The sequence below is a fragment of the Strix uralensis genome, chromosome 17 (assembly GCF_047716275.1).
Source record: "Strix uralensis isolate ZFMK-TIS-50842 chromosome 17, bStrUra1, whole genome shotgun sequence".
Lineage (NCBI taxonomy): Eukaryota > Metazoa > Chordata > Aves > Strigiformes > Strigidae > Strix > Strix uralensis.
In genome coordinates, this window is record NC_133988.1 from 3,555,002 (window position 1) to 3,574,636 (window position 19,635).

Consider the following 19,635-nt stretch of genomic DNA (forward strand, 5'->3'; position numbering starts at 1 on the left):
GGGTGCAGCATCCTCGTGGGACACCCACCCCCTCTGCACCCATCCTGCCACCCAGGGCCAGCGGGGACAGGCTGCAGCGTGCCCTGCCACCCCCGTCCAGAGCCGAGGGCACGGCATGTGGCCTCTGTGATGGACCATGGCAGTTTGTCACCAACCTGTCCAGGAAAAATGGAGGCCCCAAGACCCTACGCACCAGCCAGCCCTGCCTCTGGCTGCGACCTCTGAGGCTGTGCCACTGCAGTCAGGAGGGCAGGGGGAGGGAAGGACTCTGTGGGGCTGGAGGAGGGCTCTTGGGGATCTTCTGCTCCCTTCCAGGCCACCTTCACGTTCACAGCAGGTTGCTCAGGGTCTTGTCCTGACTAGTTCTAAGCAGCTCCAAGGGCTGTCACAGCTCTGTGGGCCTGACCTGCGTCCCTGGTGGCTCTTCCTCCCCCATGAGGACCCAGGGACTGGCTGCGGGGGCAAGAGCAGAGGTGTATGTGTTACCCCTCTCTCCTCCCCTCCTCCTTTTGGTGGGGAACACCTGGGCTAGACAAAAAGGCACATTAGGTGAAAAAATGCCCCCGGCCTGAAGGGTGAGGACTCCTGAGCCCCAGGGTTACCCTGACACTGACAGCTGTGGTTGCAGGATGGGGACATCTCTCTTTTTTTTTTTTTTTTTTTAAAAAACCAACAAAACTGACAGGTGTTTCATTGGATCTGGAACAACTGGAGGCTGGAAATGATTTGGTTCCTTTCCTGTTTATATTTGGCTTTTAAAAAATAAACCACACTGACTTGCTACCTCCTGCCCCCGCGTGCTGTGCTGTCTGAGCTGCTGCTCTTTCTCTAAACCACTGCCTTGTCCCTGGGAGGGGGTTTGCTCATCCCCTGCGCTCAGGGGAGGCTGCCGTGTCTCTCGCAAGGCTGGACCCCAGTCTGGCACCAAGAGAGATGGTGACAGAACCACCCACCTCTGCGCTGGGCCCTGCCAAACCTGCCTGTCTGCTGCTGCCTCCACCGCCTGGGGTCACAGCCAGCACCTCTGGCCCTAAGGAGGGCCGGGTTTCTCTTTTGCGGGGGGTGGATCCTGTGTCACCCCTCTGTCTATCCCCCTTTTTCTCTTCCCACCCTCCCCCGTCCCTGTGCGGTCTGGATCCTATCCACGCCGGCCCGCTGGTGGGGCTGTTAACTCTGGAACCTAACGACGGCGCACGGCGGCGGGGAGCTCAGGGACCCGGGGGAGCCGCGCCGCCGCTGCCGCCTCCCTCCCCGCCGCGCCCGCCCTTATAAACGGCAGCGGCGGCGGCTCCCGGTGCAGCGGCCCGCGGCGCGGGGCCTCCCGGCACGGCGCGGCCCGGCCCGGCCCGGCATGGGCTCCGCGCACTCCGTGCCCGCCGAGATGCGGGAGCTGGCGGACAGGACCGGCTGTGAGTACCGCCCGCCGCGGGGCTCCCGGAGCAGCCCGGCCCGGGGGCACCTTGGCCGGGCCCTGCCCGCTGTCTCTCCGCTGCCCCCGGCTCCGCGCACCCCCGCGGAGGGGGACACGGGCTGCGCGGCCCGGGGGGGGTGCACGACGGGTCACCTGGGGGGTGCAGGGATGTCAGCGGGGGATGGAGAGGTGAAGGAGGAGGGGGAGGAAAGGGGGGAGGTGTCGGCTTGTCACCCGGGGGGTGTCACCGGGGGCGGCGGGAGGGGGATGCACCCGTGTCACCCCGGTGCCGCACTGCTGCCAGCCGGGGCGCCGAGCCTGCCCACGTGGGGGCCCCGGCAGCGCTGCCCACCCACGCCGCTAGTGCAAGAAATTGTCCCCACGCCGCTGCTTTGCCCGGGGGCCACCGGCTCCGCTGCCACCGGCGATGCTCCGGGGGCTGGGACCGGGCGGAGCGCCCGGCGGCGCGGGGAAAGGGACGAGCAGGCCGGGGCGGGGGGGGGGAGAGGGGGGCAGCAGGGAGGTGGCCCGGGGCCCCGGGCAGGGCTCGGGGCGGGGACCGGGGCCATCGTGTCCCTCCGGGGAGATGTCACCGCTGCAGGACACGCGGGACGGGACGTGGCCAGCTCCGGGCACAGAGGTCGGGCTGCTCCCGCCTGGGTCCTCCGGGTCCCGCCGCACCGGGAGGGGGCTGTGGCGGAGGAAGGGCTGGAGGGGGCAGCTCTGCCCACGGCCAAGGACGGGCCGGGGTCGGGGGGGGTCACATCGCCCTTCCTCCCCTCTCACTCCTCCTCCTCCCCCTCACTGGAGGAAGTCAGCCCCCCCCCGCAGCCTGGGCAGCCCCCGGGGTTCGAGCGTGGCAGCCCAGGGTGGGAGGAGGTTTCGGGGACCGCCGTGGGCTGGGGGTCCTGCCACCCCGGTGCTGCCCGCAGCAGGCAGGGCCCACGCAGGCAGCGCTGCCTGTGGGCTTTTCTCCAGCACCCACCCGTGGGAGGCACCTGCCTCACGCACAAGTGCCACTGTGAATCGGTCCTGCAACACCCAAAAAAGTCTCATCAAAACCAGAGGGTGGGGTGGGGGTGGGGAGTGCGGTGACCCCATGCCACGACCGGGGTGCATGTAGCGCGCTGCTGGCAGGACTCACGGGGCTCCCACCGTGCTGTATTTTCCCAGAAAAACCTGGGGAAAGCAGTTTTTTTACAGGCTTGCTGCTGTGGTACAACCTCGTGGAGGGCATCGCAGTCACCCGTGGGGCCTTGGGAAGAGCAGGGACAGGGCAGAGCTCCCTGCGGGTCCCCAGGATGTGCCCATGGCACGTTCCTTTGCCTTCTCCCCCACTGCCTTAACCCCGAAAAGCCTCAAGGGACCCTCAGCTGCCTGCATGGGGCCATCGGGGCTGGTTCCCGTCCCTGCTGCCACGTACCCCATCACGAAGCTGCAGCAGCGGCGTCTGCCTGATGCTGAAGAGGCTCCTCCCGGGACGGTGTCATCTTTTCTTGCACCCAGGCTGGTCCCACAAGGCAAAACACAGCACGGGGATGGCAGCACAGGCCTGAGTCCCTCCAGTGCACCTCTTTCCCAGGGGGGTGCCCTTTTCTCAAGCAGCACAACCCGCTGCAGGCTGGGAAACAGCAAACTCAGCGCCTTTTGGTTTAAATACCATTTTTTTCCCCCCTATAGCGTAGGTGGTTGTGCTTGGACACGGGCCTGCAGCATCAGAGCACTGAGGATGTTTCTGAGCGATACGAGCAGCCACTGCTGCCCTTGAGCCAGTCCTTCTCACAGAAAAGCCTTTGCCCTTTGTGCAGGTGCAGCTTTTTTTCTGGAAAGCAGCCGAGCACTGCTGCCCTTCGCAGGACCGGTGCAGTCCTCAGAGACCTGCCTGCACCGCAGCCCTGCACCAGGCGAATAAGACCTGGGTTTGGGGAAAGAGGGAGCAAAAGCTCTCTTTTTTGCCTTGCAGCTGTGGGCTGGAAGTGGAGCAGGGCTGGACTGACCATGAGCATCCAGCCAGTTTTTCTGTCATGTCCGTGTCTGGGACATTTTTCTGAGAGATCAAAGATTTTGGTGTGCAACCAAGTCCCAGATGCTGAAGGCTTGGTGGCCCAGCTGCTCCCATGGTGACGGCGATGTTGTCAAGGGAGAACGTGAAAGGTCACTTCTCCATGGCCAAAATTGGAAAGCAAAGTCCAGAGAAAGTTTCCATATGTGTGTGGACAGCAGCAGAGCACCATCCAGAGAGGGATTAGGGAAAGAAACATCTTATGGGTGAATCGGTGGTGCCTGTGCAGCCGGGTGTCACCACCTGAGAGCCAGTGGGTTGGGAGGGGGGACCCCCCAGAGCCCATCCAGGGGGCTTAAACGGCCTCATCCTGCAAAGGGGCTGGTGGCTGCCAGCACGGGCAGCGATCGGGGCAGGCACGGAGCCCCAGCAACAAGCACAGATGGGTTTTCCAGTCCATTAATAGAGGTCTGTAAATGCTCAGCCTTACTGATCGATACAGTTTCTATTTCAAGGCTGTGAAACCACAGTCAGAAACGAGCAAGGACATTATTTAAACATAATAAAAGAGACAGAGGGAGCCAGGCAGCCAGCGAGCACCCGAGCTCAGTATTGACCTGTTGTCTTTCAGCCGCAGCAGTTAACCATTTGCAACCCCTCAATTATACTTTAACGTGCTTTTATCTTTCTCCGTGCCACCAGGGAAGGCTGACAGCCAGCCACCGGCGCAGCCCTGCCCCGTGCCCAGCTCCGGCCACAGCCGCAGCGAGCGTGCGGGTCCAGCTGGCGCCCGGACAGACGCCACCGGCTCTTGCAAACAGTGCTGGGAGCCGCTTCCCTGGCTCCTGGGAATGGCTACTGTCAATATTTGCACGAGAGAGTCAGGCTCAGCATGTCTTGGGGGTTTGTAGAGCTGGGTTACAGCCTGTAAGCGCCTGGCTGGGAAAAAAAAAATAAAAGAACCTGTGACATGGGATTAAGGAGGTGAAAAGATGCTGCTGTTACCTCAGCGCCTGTGGGTCTCGAAGCAGGGCTGATGGGCACCCCGCTTCCAGCCCCTGCCCAGGCTGATGCCCCGGGGGATGGTGCTTCCCTGGGGGAGGCAGTGCCCACCTCGATGGTTTAGGACTTCCCAGTGCCCCAGGTTCCCCAGAGCAGCAGCAGCTATTTCAAAGCCTGGCTTTGCTTTTTGGGTGTCAATGTGCCTCCTCTTCTCTCCAGCCTTTCCTTGCCACTGGTGGCTGCCATCAGCTTTGGGGTTTTCTTTTTTTTCGGTGTTATTTTCTGTCACTCAGCATGGCTGTGAGCACACGAACCTCCCAGCTGCAACAGAGCAACAGAGATGCCCCGGGGCAGGTTGAGATGTGCTCCCCGTGCATGGCTCCTGCCCACAGTGCCAACAAACCCCAAATTAAATGGTCAAGCCTGTTTGAAGAGTCTGCTACCAGGGATCTGGGGGGTGGTGGGATCCTGCCGTGCCATGTCATGCTGTGCTGTGCCATGCTGTGCCACGTCGTGCAGTGTGGGATGGGAGCTTCTGCAGACCAGGACTGGTGACAAACCAGCCCTTGGCATCACCCTGTCTCCCCTCTGCAGCAAGTAAGGGACAGAGCACACAGCGAGATGGACATTGTGGGGCTGCATGGAGCCACCAAAGGGAAACAGGGGTGGTGACAACTGTGCCAAGCAGTGCCCAGGGCCCTGCCCCACTGCCAGGGGGTGCAGCAGCAGGCAGCCTTTTGGCCATTGCTGGATGGGGTGGGCTTTGGTGGTGTCCCCAGGGAACAAGCTTTGCGGCAGGTTTTGGTGCCCACCAGTCTCCTCGTGTCCCTGGGCAGGACATGAGCTCTGCAGATGGGTGTCCCGGGGGGCTGCCCTGTGCCCAGGGAGCTCACCCCGCCGTCACCTCTCTCTTTTCCCCCAACAGTCACCTCTGAACAGATCGAGCACCTGCACCGGCGATTCAAGCAGCTGAGCCGGGACCAGCTGACGATCCGGTACGGCGCTGCCATTTCCACTGCTGGGGGATTCCTGCCACACCGGGGCTGGCCAGAGCATCGCCCGTGCCTCCTGCCTTCCCCGGCTGGCCAAGGAGGAGTGTGGCTTTCCCGGTCATCCCACGGCCATCCTGAGCTGGCTCTCTGCAGTGTGGCACTGCAAAGCATATGAGGAAAAATGAGCGATGAAGCAGAGGCCAGAGAACAGGGTCACTCCTGCCAAGCATCCTGTTTTCCCCCAGCTTTAAAATCCGTTTTGGGGAGGGAAGTGAGAAGTCCCCACACAGCAGCTACGGTGGGGTTTGCAGTTGTCCTTTCCCCCTCCTCGGTGTCTGTGCAGGCAATTGGGCACCAAAGCCACGACTTTGCTTCCTGGGAAAAGCTCTGACATGTCCAACCAGCTTCACCAGCCACACAAGGAAGCAGCACGGGCCGGGGAGCCCAGCTACCCTCTGCTTCCCCTCCCCGGGGATTATTTCTTGGCTCATTTGCTTTATAAAAAAGCTGATAGCAAATGACCAGCTCAACCTGGTGTCTGCAGCACAACATGGGGTGGCAGCGAGATGCAGCCGCACTGGCAAGGGCAGAGGAAACCAAGGGGAGAGTGGGCACCAAAAGCTCCTTCCCTCGCCTTGTCGAGCCCCTTTAGGAACCTTATTCCTGAGAAAACTCTCGGAAAACCATGCAGCCATTTGCAGGTCGGGCTGTGCAAAGGGCCCCCACATTGGCCCCAAGCTGCTGTGTCCCAGAGCTTCCCAAGCACCCATTTTAGTGGGGGCAAGAAAAATCCCCTGTAGCTGCAGCAAGCACAGACTGATGCAGCAGCATCATGTTTCAGCCTGAATAGGGGCAAATAGGGGTTTTTGTGCAAAAACCTATTTTTTTTCCCATAATTGTTGAAAGAATGGGGTTGGGGCTTCTGCCCCAGCCCTGTGGTGACCATCACATCATCTCCCTCTCACATTTTAGGCTGTCTCTATTTCCTTTGCAGCAAGGAGAATTTTGACAGCATCCCCGACCTGGAGTTCAACCCGATTAGGGGGAAAATCGTCCATGCTTTTTTCGACAAGCGGTAAGAGTGTCCCCAGCACAGCAGGGAGGGTCAGTGCATTTGGTTTATCCTCTGAAAGTGGAACATGGCTGGGGAAAGATCTTCTTAAAGGCTGGGAGGGAGCAAGGGTGAAAATTGCAGACATTTAAGCTAAGTCTTAGGGAAAAACCAGTCCTAAAGCTTTGCTGAGGCACGCGCTGGGCTCTGTGGCAGGCTGGAGCGGGTGGCTGGGGGGGTTCTGGCTGCCCATTATTGGTGGTTCTGCTCTTGTCAGGAACCTACGTCAGGAGTCGGATGGGCTGGCAGACGAGATAAACTTCGAAGACTTCCTGACCATCATGTCCTACTTCAGACCCATCGAGATGAACATGGATGAGGAGCAGCTCGATCGCTTCAGGAAAGAGAAACTCAAATGTGAGGCTTGCCCAAAGGCCAGGGCTGGGGGAGGTGGTGGGAGGGGGCTCCCCTGACCCTGCCGCGCTCCTCTCGTCCCTCCCAGTCCTCTTCCATATGTACGACTCGGACCACGATGGGAAGATCACGCTGCAGGAGTACAGAAATGTAACGTATGGTCCCTCCCGCCCCATCACCACCGAATTCCTGGCCCCGACTTTGACCTGCTGCCTCGTAGGTGGTGGAGGAGCTGCTGTCGGGGAACCCCCACCTGGAGAAGGAGTCGGCACGGTCCATCGCTGATGGGGCCATGATGGAGGCAGCCAGCATCTGTGTGGGACAAATGGTGGGAGCCGGTTCCTTGCTCCACTACAGATGGTATCGAAAATGGGGCTGGAAGGCGTCTGTCCTGCCCAGGGCGTCTGCCTTATCCCAGGCTGCTTTGGCTGGAGAAGATTTTTTTTCAGGCAGCAGCTTTCAGGGTTTTGTTTTTTTTTTTTTAACACTGTAAAAGCCCAAGGGGGATAAGCAAGGAGCACCCCATAAAGCACCCTCCTTAGTGCTTGGGGCTTTAGTGCTTATAAAAAAGGCAGCTCCTTGCAGCCATGGTGGTTCTGGGAACTGATGTTGGGCTGGCCACGGGTCAGCACTGTGCACCCATGGGAGATACGTCCCACATCCCTGAGGGAACCACCCCCCCTCACCCAGTGCCATGAGGGCTCTGCCCCATCGGCGTGGGACAGCTGTAATGTTACCTCTCTTGCTGTGCACAGGGGCCGGACCAGGTGTATGAAGGCATCACCTTCGAAGACTTCCTCAAGGTTGGTGCCATCTCTGCTCATCTCCCCAGGAGGAGGGGGCCGGGCGGCTGCAGGGACCTGGGCGTTTGGCCCCCGGCCCCACTCACCCCCTTCCCCTTGCAGATGTGGCAGGGGATCGACATCGAAACCAAGATGCACGTCCGCTTCCTCAACATGGACACCATTGCTCACTGCTACTGACCTCCAGCTCTCTCCTGGGAGCCAGAGGAAGAGGAGGAGGAGGAGGAGGTGGAGGAAGACGAGCACTCTGCAGCAGCTCCATGTTCCTGGCACCAAGCGCTTTGTACCTGCCCGCGTGCCTGTCCCGTAGTGGGGCTGCCTTCTGCTCTCTAGAAACATAAGAGGCTTTTATCTGTAATAAAAGGTATTTCTCTTTTTACTCCTTGCTGAGAAACGCTCCGTCCATCCATCGCCCAGTGTCTGGCAGGGTCTCTCCCTGTGCAGAAAGCCTCCACAAATCCTCGTGTCCCCATAAATCTGAATTTTTAGCCTCTGCTATGTGCTGCTCTGGAGAAGGAGCTGCCTAACTTGAGCTGTGAACCCCCTGAGCCCCATGGCCTGGGGAGTGCCAGCAGGGATGGGGATGCTGAGGGGCAGGAGAGGAAGGCAGCACCCTCACCACCTGGAAAGGCAATTACATCCCCCTCCACATCCCATGAGATGTTCAAGCCAACGAAGGTGGCAGCAGCACAAGTAATAACCCCAATTTAAACCAAAACCAGCCACCTTGGCTGAATCTGCCGGCCAGAGCCAGGCAGGAGGAGCAGTGTGGGACCACGCAACGGCCCGGACTTTGCTACCGGCGCCCCCCCACCAGGGCTGGGGCGCAGGCAGCAGGCATGAGGGAACATGGGGACGTGGGCTCCTGGCAGCCGGCTGGCTCCCACCCCCACATGTTCCTGCTAGAACAAGGCACCGGAGATAAGGGTTTGTTTACTGGTATTAATAACTGGATGGCTCGAGGCGGATTTCTGTCTCTACGGCAGCCTGAGCTAGGAAAGGAGGGGGAGAAAAAAGGGCAATGGCTATTTTTAGAAAAGCTGGAAAGATTTGTTTGTTTTATCAAAAATAGCTTCCCCTGGTGACATGTACACTCGATGGGAAAAAAGCCCCCGCCACAGCAAGCAGCCGGCAGCGCATGAGTAAAGGCTGGAGGGAGCGATGGATGCGCAGCCACCACAGCCCCGGCGCCAGCCCCTCCGTCCCCCGTGGGCACGAACAATTTCTCCTTCTGCTCTGCATTGGTGGGGGTTTTTGTGCTGCCCAGGCATCCCCACAGATAAGGACTCACCCTCACAGACTTTTGTAGCTTTGTCCCTCTGAATAACCCCACTCTCCATTCACAGCTGCTGGACCACAGCCCCGGCTCCAGAGTTGCTCCTCAGAGCCAGCAGCCGGAGAGCAGCTGCACTAACCCAGGGAAGGACAGTCCTCCCCTGCAATGCAGTCCTGTCCTGGGGAGACCCGTGCTGCTCGGCGGCACCGAGACAGGCTGGGGCTGACCTGGCTTCGGAGGGAGCCGCAGGGATGGAGCTGATCCCGTCTCGCAGCTCCACGCACGGGGGTTGTCACCACCCCTGGCGTTGGTTGAGCTGTTGTGGTGCTGGCACACGGTGCTTGACCTGGGCTGGGTGGCAAGAGCCAGGGTTGGTGCCGGTGCTGCAGGCAGGGCTGAGCGCCGGGGCTGGGGAGGGGACAGCGCTGGAGCTCCCAGCGATCCCAGTGCAGCCCTTCAGCCCTGAGGGTCGCCCAGTGCTGCCCGATGGCAGCTGCAGCCGTGTCTGCATGTGCAGGGCTCTGGGATTCTTTAGTCTTGTTCTCCTCTTGCTCCTCCCGACACCTCCATCATCTGGGCTCATCCCTGGCTGCACTGGCACCATCTGGAGCTCAGGGCCTGACCTCCCAGCTGAGGCTGAACTGCCTCCTGAACTTCCTCATCCTCCTCCTCCCCATGCCAGACCCTCGGTGCTCCCTTCCCTCCCCACACATGGCTTCTCCCAGATGCCCCCAGGTTCCAGGAGCAGACCCAGGCTCCTTTCTCCATCTTCTCACAGGAATTACCACAGAATCACAGAATCATTCAGGTTGGAAAAGCCTCTTGGGATCATCGAGTCCAACCCTCAGCCCGACTCTACAAAGTTCTCCCCTACCCCACATCCCCCCACAGCTCATCCAAACGACCCTTAAACACACCCAGGGATGGTGACTCCACCCCCTCCCTGGGCAGCCTATTCCACTCTCTGACCACTCTTTCTCTGAAACATTTTTTCCTAATGTCCAGTCTAACCCCACCTAGGGATGCTGCAGAACTGTCCTGCTCCCCAGGCCGCGGCAGGGTCCATGCTGCCAGCCTCACCCTGCTCCCACAGCACTTGTGTGTAGCTGCACGGCCCTTTTCCACCCCTGACTCACCCCACGGGGCTGCCCCTCCCAAGCAAAGCCCTCGCTGCTGCTGCAGGGGCTGACAGAACATCATGGTCCCACTCCCCCTTCACACTGTGGTTTTCTTGGAGGAGACATCAGTGCTTCTTGCAGCCAGCAAGGGCTGGGTACACTGTGCAATGCAGGGAAATAGAGGGCAGGAGGACTGAAGACTATTGATAAGAAGGTGATTGTTATCATAGAACCATAGAAGGGTTTGGGTTGGGAGGGACCTTACAGATCATCTAGTTCCAACCCCCTGCCATGGGCAGGGACACCTTCCACTAGCCCAGGTTGCCCAAAGCCCCGTCCAACCTGGTCTTGAACCCTTCCAGGGAGGGGGAAGCCACAGCTTCTCTGAGCAATTATCCCTTGAGCTAATTAACTGTTCCCCAGATAAATAGGTGACAAAGAAAGTGTGGGAGCAGGGGCTGCGGGGAAGCAGAGGCAGGACCCAAAGCAAACTGGCTGCAGCGTATTTTGCCTTTGTTTGTGTTTGTCTTCTCTGCAGGAAATGGGATGGAGAGCAGGAGGGAGGGCTGCATGGAGCAGATGAAAGGGAGAGTGGAAGGGAGGGACCGGGGGGAGATAAGCCCAATCTTCACCCCAGCAAAGGGCTGATGATAAAGGCCAGAGCCCCAAGGCTGCGTACAGCCCTGCCTGTAGTAACAGTTCCTCCAGGTGGGCAGAGCATCGCTCCCACCGCCAGCAGAAAGCCAGGGCAGCGCAACGCGATGCTGACGTTACGCACAGCAAAACCCAATGAGATGGAAGATAATAATTCTATAAAGCACAGGAAAAACTGGCAGAGCACTGGGAAATCTGGCAAGGGTAATGTTTCTGTTGCAGACCACAGCAAAATCCGTCAAAGCCCAGAGCGTTCAATAAAGGATAATAGTTCTGTTACGGGGCACAGCAAGAGCTGCCAAGACGCTGAGACCTGTGATGTGGCACAAAGCTCCACTGCAGACCCCAGCAGTGTCAGCAGAGGGTAATTGGAAAATTGAAGCCACTTTGCTGCGTCAGAAAGCTCAGGGAAGGCTGATAAAGGCTGAGCAGCATATCGCAGAGAGCAGGGACGGACTCGTGGTTCTGGAGGAGCGGGACTGAGCAACCCATAGGACTGCAGGGCAGGCGCCCCAGGCACGGTGTTTTTTGGCACAGAGGGTATCTTGAACAGGTATCTTGACCCATCTCACCATCCCCACCCATCTCTCAGCCCCTGGAGCTTGGGACAAGCAGGAGAGACCAAAACAAAGTGGACACCTGCCTGGGAAGGGCAGGAGGCTCAGGAGAGCAGGACAGCACAGGAGCATGCAGTGATGGAGCCAGGGCAGCCAGCTGCAGCCCATAGTTGCAAGCTACATTTTGAGGAGCTCCTCCTTCCTTCGAGTGGCACCCTCTGATGCAGAGGTGACATAGTCACTCCCCCACCAACGAAGCCAGCAGCTGCCTTCCATGAAGATGCATTTGGCCCAGAGGCTGCAGGTCCATGTTTCTGGCCAGAAATTTGTCAATGGCACAAATCCTGATCTGGAACAGGCACTTTCCTCACTAGTTTCTACTGCTTAATCCATTGGTGCATCATTTGCCTACGGGGTCTCCGACCACTGCTGCCCCATCTCCCCCGGCAGCGGCAGGGACCCATCTCAGAGGTACGAGTGACTGGTAGGGGCTGGGACACCAGCATCGCCCAAAATGTATCTGAAGGTTTTAGGACCATACACAGAAGGGGGAAATGAGTGGCCAAATGTCACTGAAATAAAAAGAGGGGACAGAGGGCATAAAGAAGTATTTTTTGCACCACTGTGGCTCATTGTACCACAGGCTCACCCCTCTCCAACAGCAACCCAGACAGGGACTGACAGAGGTATCTTCATCTCTGGCCAAGGGCATGAAAGCAGACACTGAGAGCAGGGAAGGCCCCAGGGTGGGAGGGGAAGTTGCTGCTCTGCAAAGCCAAGCTGCAGGGAAGGGGAGAGGAGTCAGAGACCCCCACAGTCCACCTCTGCACAAAGAGCACCCGCTGTTCCTCCTCCCACCACTCCTCAGCACCAGGAGAGGGGATGGCAGCCCACAAGACACTGGAATCGCTCTTCCCCCACTGCCAAGGTGGTCAAGGACACAAAACAGAGGCAAAAAGTGTTTTCTTGGGCCTTTGCTGGTGGCTTGGGCCCAAAGTATGTGGAGGGACAGCTGGGGTTTTTCCAGTAGAGCACTACAGCTGAGTGTGTCCTCACGTCCTTCGCATCGAGACTGTTTTGCTGTGCACCACCCTCCCTCTTCCCTGAAGTCAGAGCTCCAGAGACTGGCAGCAGCTGGAGGCTGCAATACAGAGACAGCCTCCCCCTTTGATCACATACTCTCTTTGGAGAATAGCAGGAAAATTTATGTGCAGGGATCCTTCATCCTTCTCACGAAGACAATAGACACCTCTTTTTTGCTAAGGATCATTGTCATCAAGAGCAGAAACCAGTTGTTCTTGAGGCTCTTCACTCCAAACTACAACCTCCTTTGATGGCTTCTGATTGTCAGGTGTCCCCAACTACCCAGCCCAGGGGACAGGCACCAGCCTGCACCACACTCTCACAGCCTGTGAGCCTTCACCTTCAGTCTAACCTCTGCCTGCTCAATCCACAACCCTGGTCCAACAGGGCCTGAGTGGGGCTCCTCACCTCGAACCCTGCCCTCAGCCCCAGGCACCACCCACGCCAGAAGAGATGGTGGGATACAACAGGGGTCTGCTGGGACAAGAGTCCACCTCTGCCCCTACCTACCACAAACTGGTAGCACTAACAAGTCCTAAGGAGTGCCCAGAGGGGAAAACCAAAGGTGGCATCTATCTCTGGTAAAGACTGGATGGTGACTCCATTCTTGCTCTTCAAGGTATTAGGGAAGAGGCTCTATTGAAGTGTCACCTAACCCTGGCAAAGATGTAAACAGTCACAATTGCATTTGCCACACTCCAGCACCCACTTCAGCACAGTATTAATGATTACCCAGGGAATTAGGACAACATCCCTTTTCAGAAAGAAAAATTGAACTGGCAACATGGATACTCTCCAACAGCCTAAGTGCCCTCATTTGCATTATGAATACTAGTTAAATACATACACAATCTTCTGCTGTGGTACAACCTTCCTAAACGAATTCCAGTGACAGGAAAAACAGACCAAAAGGACCACCCTCCAATCCACCCCGAGGAGCTGCATCCGGGCCGTGAGCCAGCGAAACGGTGGCTGTGGGAACAGAATTTCTCTCTCCACTGGAGGTGATGCAAGCCTTCTGCTATCTGGATGGGTTGATGTCTGGCCCCAAATGAACTGATGATTGTAGGTCTTCTCTGCACAAGAAAGCAAACACCCCTACAAATGCAGGTGCTGCAAAGCATCCACTTTCTAGCTGCTCAGTGATTACCAGGGCTGGGGAGCAGTGAGGAGGCAGCTCTGCTGCTGGCAGTGCAGAAAGAGAAGGGAAGTGCAGAGGTGGACTCCAGGAAAAGGGCTCGACACACACCAGCACAAGACAAACTTATCTGCTACTCGCAGCAGGGAGATGAAGAAAGAACAAAGCTGTCCCGAGATAATGAGGCAAGATAAGGAGAGGCAAAGTCAAAACAAGCCAAGGGTGTATTAAGTGAGATGGGGCAGCAGGTCGCAGCACCGAGGGGAAGAGAACAATGACAGCAGCAGCTCTCTCTGTTCAGCCACATCAGAAGACACGGGGCTGGAGCAACCCACAAAATTATTTGTGTTGCAGAAACTATTATTTTATTTGACAGGTTTCAGCTGACCTCTTGTCCCAACTATGTATCTGTGACACTTCTTGCTCTTCCAGGAATGAAGGGAGCTGGCTTCCCAAAAGGGCAGTGGAAGGAAAAGAAAAAAAGACCAAAGCTTTGTGAAAGATAAAATTTATTGGTCAGACTGAGTGACTATGCCCCTTGCACAACCTGTATCAGTCCATCACAAGGAAAAAGCTAACTGTTAAAAACCACACACGTGAAAGTTGGCCTAGGGGTCGCGGAAAACCACCCCGAAGACAATGAAGAGGCAGGAGGGCAGCACGAAGCTCCCCAGGGGCTGTCTCAGTGACTGGCTAAGAGCTGAAGGGACAGTCCAGCCAGCCCCTCTCCTGCAGGTTCCAGCACATTTCCTGCACTCCTCCCCAGCACTGTACTTGTAAATTGATTCCATTAAGCCAGCAAAAAGGTGTTAAGTTAAAACTTAACCTCAATTTAAACTTCATTTACATGGCTTTGGCTTGTACCAGGAAGTTTACAAGGGCAAATCACAACCATAAAATAGTTTTAAAACAGTAAAACATATCCATGCAGGACTGGAGCTCTTGTTCACTAAATCGGTTCTACCTATGTCAGTGCAACTTGGGTTTAAGATAAAGCCTTACTCCTCGTTTTCACCTGAGGTACCACAGTTTCCCTTCAGCCTGGATGCTTCTCCACAGCACTAGTGCTAACTGCCCATGCAGAGGGATTGTGGCCAGTTCATCCCTTCTCTTTCATTACACCAACATGATCAATTCCCAGCTTGGACATGAGGACAACGTTGGAAACCCAAGTCCCAGCCACCTGGGAAAAACCTCCAGGTGCTGGGGAAGGGTGTGATCCAGCAAAGAACATACCTGACAACTAACCCGAGACATGACGGCCTTTTGTTGCAGCGCTCAGGGGATAGTTCACCTTAACAGACTTATGAACAGAAAACCCACAAACACATGTACATAAACAATTAGAAAAGATTTAATCCAGAATTTTAGAGACTTAAAAAAATAATTTGTTTTAAAATAATTCTGATGCGTGTGGCTTGCTGAATTTCCAAGCATCCAGCCCGGCCAAGGCCAACCTTCCCCTCCCTCTCTCCACCACACTCCCCCTCTCCCAGCCCCCATAACCTTTTGTGCATGGTCCTGTTCCTAGACACATTCCGATGCACTCCAAGGAAAAGAAGAATGAGCAGCTCATTACAAGGGAAGAAATTTCAAACATGTGGCTCAGCAAGATGCTTCTTCCAAGTCCTTGGTGGGTTTTTTTCCCCTCTCAGGATAGGCGTGAGCTCCTCAGTGTGCTCCCAGCCCCCCACCAGTGGCAGTTGGCCACTTGGGGCTCTCGCTTCCCGACCGCATCCTCTGCCAAGATGGGAGCAGCAGTGTTTTTCCCACAAGCAGTGGGAAGGAGTATTTTTGTTTACACTGAAGTGTACTGTTCCCCTTGACTCTTCAGTCTCTCCGTTCCACCACAGTGGACCTTTGAACATCTGCACAGCAACATATTTTACTGATACGCTCAAGGGCAGCCATACTTTCTGTTCTGGTTCATATCCCCAAGTTTTCAGCAAATGCTCAGCCCATTTGATGTGCCTGCGGCCCATCTTTCTGGTGTTTCTCCCGTGTGGATCTCCTTTTTGCCTTTGGCAGAGGGCTGGACCACAGAAGCCAAGTAAAGTGAGTTACCTAAATGTTATCATAGGGAACGGCAAGGCCAATGTTGTAGTTGTAACCAGTCACTTCATCGTAGGAAGAGCGGCAGATAGGAAGGATGCTTTCTACAGCCAACTGGTCCACTGAGAACTCGTAGGCATAAATGATTCCTCGATGCCTGGACAAAACACAACCAGGACACACCATTTTGCCTTAATTATATATTTCAACAGGGGAAACGAACAAAGTTAGAGACTGTCATAAAGATTCAATGCTGAATATAAAAACCCATTCCTTCTGCACTAAGGCTGTGCAGTTTTAACAGAGAAAACTGCCTCCTGCCTCCTTGCAGGGACCCCACCAAGCCCTGGAAATGAACAGTGAATCATTCACATTAGCACTGCAGAGACATGACTGTCATCTGCTGAAACACTTCTAGTCTATTCAGGAACAGGGAAGATAAGTGCACTGTAGTTTGATAGTTCAATTAGACATGCTAACAGCCATCTGAGATGCAAATATCAAAACCCAGCGTTTAAATATCAGTAGTTTTCCTTTAGGAGGAGATATCATTACTAATATTTAGAGCAAGGAAAAGGCTGCATTCCCTGTCTGGCTTCAGTGGCCTTTACATTTCCCTGCTGTAAAAGAAATGTAATTTTTTTTTGCTCAGAAGTAAATAAAGAGCAAATTCATCAATGGCTTTGAAAAACCATACCTTTAAACTTTTTAAATTTTATTTTTCAGATGTTATACCTTCTCTGTTACTGCTCTGGATCACGACTCAGGGGCTTAGTATGTCATTTAAAAATATATAATGAAGCAGATCCTTGCAGTGCCAAAAATCCTACCCGTCAGAGCTGGCTTACTCACTTGCGGTGCGTGGTTAGGTCATCGGCCACGATGCTGGCGCCTCGGGGATTCTTCTCATCAGGGATGTTTGCAGTGATGAGGCTGTGAGAATTAAACCATATGTGGCGGACTGGATGTCTGAAAAATAACCAGCAGCACTGGGTGAGATGCCACCTGCATCAGACTCCTAAAATCCAAGTGCAGTAAAGGAATCGCTCTGGATTAAACAAGAATTCATTTAAATCAGCGCCCTCTCTATGGCCAGAGGCTGGGAACCTGCACCTTTGACTCTTCTTCCCTGTCTGGAGCGGATAAACACAGCTTTTATCCCCATCTAGTGGGCTGTCACCAGAACACACACGGAGGCCAGAAAATATATTTTAGACACTCGACAGCACACAGGCTGCAAGAGATCCGGGCTGCCTGCTTGCTTTGTTGCTTCAAGGACTGCAGCAGCACACTCCTGGGAAGAGCAGGATGCTTCCTAAAAGGAAATACGGGGACACCCAGGACCCCCACACCCCCAAGCACTGAGCTATGGCTGATTTAGAAATGCGCTCTATGGCACAAGCTAAGAGGTCTGGTCTTCATTCTTTTTCCTCTTGCTGGTGAATAAACTAACCCTGAACACTGTAACAGCATTTACTGTTCAAGTAGGAGTAACTTATCTTCTCAGATTATAAGATGGCTCATCTCCACAACTGTAATGTGTCTCGTGTCATTTCCCTTAGTTTCTGCCCCTGCTTTTAATTCATGACACTGGGCTGTAGACACGGATAACAACAAACACACCTTCTTATGAGCGAAGGCCTTTCTGACTGAAGTGAACCCTTCTGATTTGTATATAAACAGTATTTTAAATGTTTATTCTAATGGTTTCATTTTTAGCACACCCCCAAAGCTCAAATCTGCACTGCCTGTCCTCCTCCTTGGCATGCTCATTAGTGCTGCTCCAGGAGACAATCAATGCAATATTGTCCTAATGCATCAGCCACATCACAACGGGCTTTATAATTCACAGGGTCAAAAGAGAAGGAGATACCTGCTATTAATCAATGACAACTCCCACTTGAACTTCTCTGACTGTAAATACCTCATCTAGCACCTCTTTGGGGAAGATGCATTAAGAAAAAAAGATCAGGATTTATCTGTTCATTTTATTAAGGCTATCACTCAGACCTACAAGGGGCTAAAGCCTTGAGGTCTTCATTCAGACAGAGCTAACTCCCTGGGAATTGTGCCTTGATCAGGAAATCACAATGTGGCTGTAGCAACCAGCAGTCTTCTGTCAACTCCAGGATACTGATCTCTGCTTGTATTTTCAGTACTGTACTTCTTGTGCATTCCAGCATTTTAAATGCAAGGTTCAATAAAGTAAATACAGGTCAGGGATGGGGCAGGGAGAAGACACTAACTGAACTTCATGGAAAAATCCAGGGGAAACAACGTCTATGCTCCCTTACACCAACTGAAGCACTCTTTTTAACTAACGAGTAAAAAGCCTATGACAGCTAAAGGGCACACACAGAAACACGCACAAGACTCCAGGTGGGGAGACAATCTGTTCCCAAATCACATGAAAACTAAATAGAACTCTCTGAAGCTTCAGACATGGGCATGTTATCATTTTGGTCCTGGATCATCCCATTCCACATTCTTCCTGTCAGCCAGATCTGATAAACACCCTTGCAATAAGGCCCCACGCAGACTAAATTACCTGGCATACATTTCCCAGAGTTTGGTGCCCATCCGATGGTCCCACACGCAGACCAAGCCCTCTTCTCCTCCACTGACAATCTTCCAGTCATCCATCTGGACTGCAGACACTCCTAACTGGTGGGCATAGAGGGAGCACAAAGATTCACTTTTGCGGAGATCGAATACCCTGACCCTAAACAAAAGCAAATAAAGAACAGAGATAAAACCAGCTGTGAATCTGCAGCCTGTAGGTTCTGCAAGCACAAGTACTTCTGGGGTTATGAAAATGTCTAGGACAGCAGTAGTCCCATGGCCACTACAGGGCCAGAAATCCAATACAGTTGACACTTTTCACCACTGAATTTTCACTCTGACTTCTATTATCAAAGACTTTTTGAGGCAGACTTCTCCCACCATACAGGACCTCTCTGACTCTTTACAAGTCTGAGGTGATAGAACATGTAAGTGAAATTTGGAAAAAGCTCCTCTATTCGTGCTTCCCAAAATGTTAGCAACACCATGAGGCAAAATACCATGTTTTGGGCATATTTGTAACACATCCTACCCCTCGGTACCTAACCCACGTCCAGGTCGTAGGGGCAGTATTATTATGAGGATCAAGGAAAGGACTATTAGGAAGAGACTAAACGTGTGGCAATTCAAGAGACAAATCAAGGGAGTTACTGGTTTATACGCTTGAGTTAATCACCAATATTGAAACAAAACTATCCACAAGCACCCAGCAATCAGTACCTCTTCTGATTTCAAAAACACAACTACTGACTGCGGGCAGCTTTTAGGTACATCTGGTTTCCAGAAATTATTGATTAGACAAGGCATTTTGAAGAGAAGACTTGGCTAGAAGCAGAATTGCAGAAAAAGAGCTTAGGACTTCAACCACTGTAACAAGTCCCAGGAACCAGTTAAAGCTAATACTGTGAAGTTTGAAACCTAGCACATAGCACAAAGGAGTATGTTTTTCGATCCTTACCTGTCAAGGTTAAGAGATAAAGCGAAGTACATAAGTGAATAAAAAAAAAAAAAATGCAGCGAGTGAAACCAGAAGGGAAAATACTGATCTCAGATTTGAAAAGAAGCCAGAGAAAGTTCCTCCCGCCTGATGACTATCAAGAATGAAACCATCAGGTACACATTAATTCCAGAAAAGGCCAAAACACACTTGTTCCAACACATTAACTGTACTTTATTCCATACCCCTGCTACGATCCTAATGGTGTTGCAAGTCTTTCCTTTTCCTTTCTCAAATGGAGATTGCATCATATGATTTTACAAAAAACACATTTCAGCAACTGAAATAAAAGGCAACAGAACAGTCCAAAACTCCAACAGAGCAACATCCATCTGACATGTAGAAAAACATGCTGGAACAGAGTGAGGAGCACACTCTGTGTGGCTCTGCAGTCACCCTTAGGAAAACCCCACCACGACAGTTGCTGATGGTGAAAAGGACTTCTTGCTTTCTCCAACTCCAGCAGAGAGAAGCTTTGGCTACATATTAGAGCTGTGCTTTGGGTAAGGATGGGGTATTTTGG

At 54.1% G+C, this 19,635-nt stretch overlaps 2 protein-coding genes across 4 annotated transcripts in view; one reads left to right on the forward strand and one right to left on the reverse strand.

The window, feature by feature from the left end:
• The first annotated feature begins 1,218 nt into the window (after positions 1-1,218).
• On the forward strand, positions 1,219-8,054 carry TESC (tescalcin). Of its 2 annotated transcripts, XM_074887313.1 has the most exons (8): positions 1,219-1,409; positions 5,341-5,410; positions 6,402-6,482; positions 6,736-6,875; positions 6,961-7,022; positions 7,093-7,200; positions 7,628-7,675; positions 7,778-8,054. In XM_074887313.1, exons 1-8 carry the CDS (start codon positions 1,352-1,354, stop codon positions 7,853-7,855), a joined length of 645 nt encoding a protein of 214 aa, XP_074743414.1. In that variant the 5' UTR covers positions 1,219-1,351; the 3' UTR covers positions 7,856-8,054. The 2 variants fall into 2 exon arrangements, with proteins under 2 accessions (XP_074743414.1, XP_074743413.1); XM_074887312.1 differs by lacking the exon at positions 1,219-1,409 and having other exon boundaries at positions 1,932-5,410.
• A 5,939-nt stretch (positions 8,055-13,993) lies between these two features.
• The window catches only part of FBXW8 (F-box and WD repeat domain containing 8), a 51,760-nt gene continuing 46,118 nt past the window's right edge, over positions 13,994-19,635 (reverse strand). For both annotated transcript variants that reach the window (XM_074887642.1, XM_074887641.1), the window contains 3 exons: positions 18,102-18,275; positions 16,406-16,522; positions 13,994-15,710 (listed from right to left, as the gene is read on the reverse strand). In XM_074887642.1, the coding sequence (XP_074743743.1) occupies positions 15,566-15,710; positions 16,406-16,522; positions 18,102-18,275 (436 nt within the window). In that variant the 3' untranslated portion in view covers positions 13,994-15,565. The remainder of the gene's footprint in view (positions 15,711-16,405; positions 16,523-18,101; positions 18,276-19,635) is intronic.

Excerpts from the sequence above, each read along its gene's own strand:
- TESC (XM_074887312.1), top strand. The coding sequence starts at position 5,268 with ATGGGTGTCCCGGGGGGCTGCCCTGTGCCCAGGGAGCTCACCCCGCCG. Across the intron at positions 5,411-6,401 it reads CGGGACCAGCTGACGATCCG|CAAGGAGAATTTTGACAGCA; the intron begins GTACGGCGCTGC and ends TTTCCTTTGCAG. Across the intron at positions 7,676-7,777 it reads CCTTCGAAGACTTCCTCAAG|ATGTGGCAGGGGATCGACAT; the intron begins GTTGGTGCCATC and ends TTCCCCTTGCAG.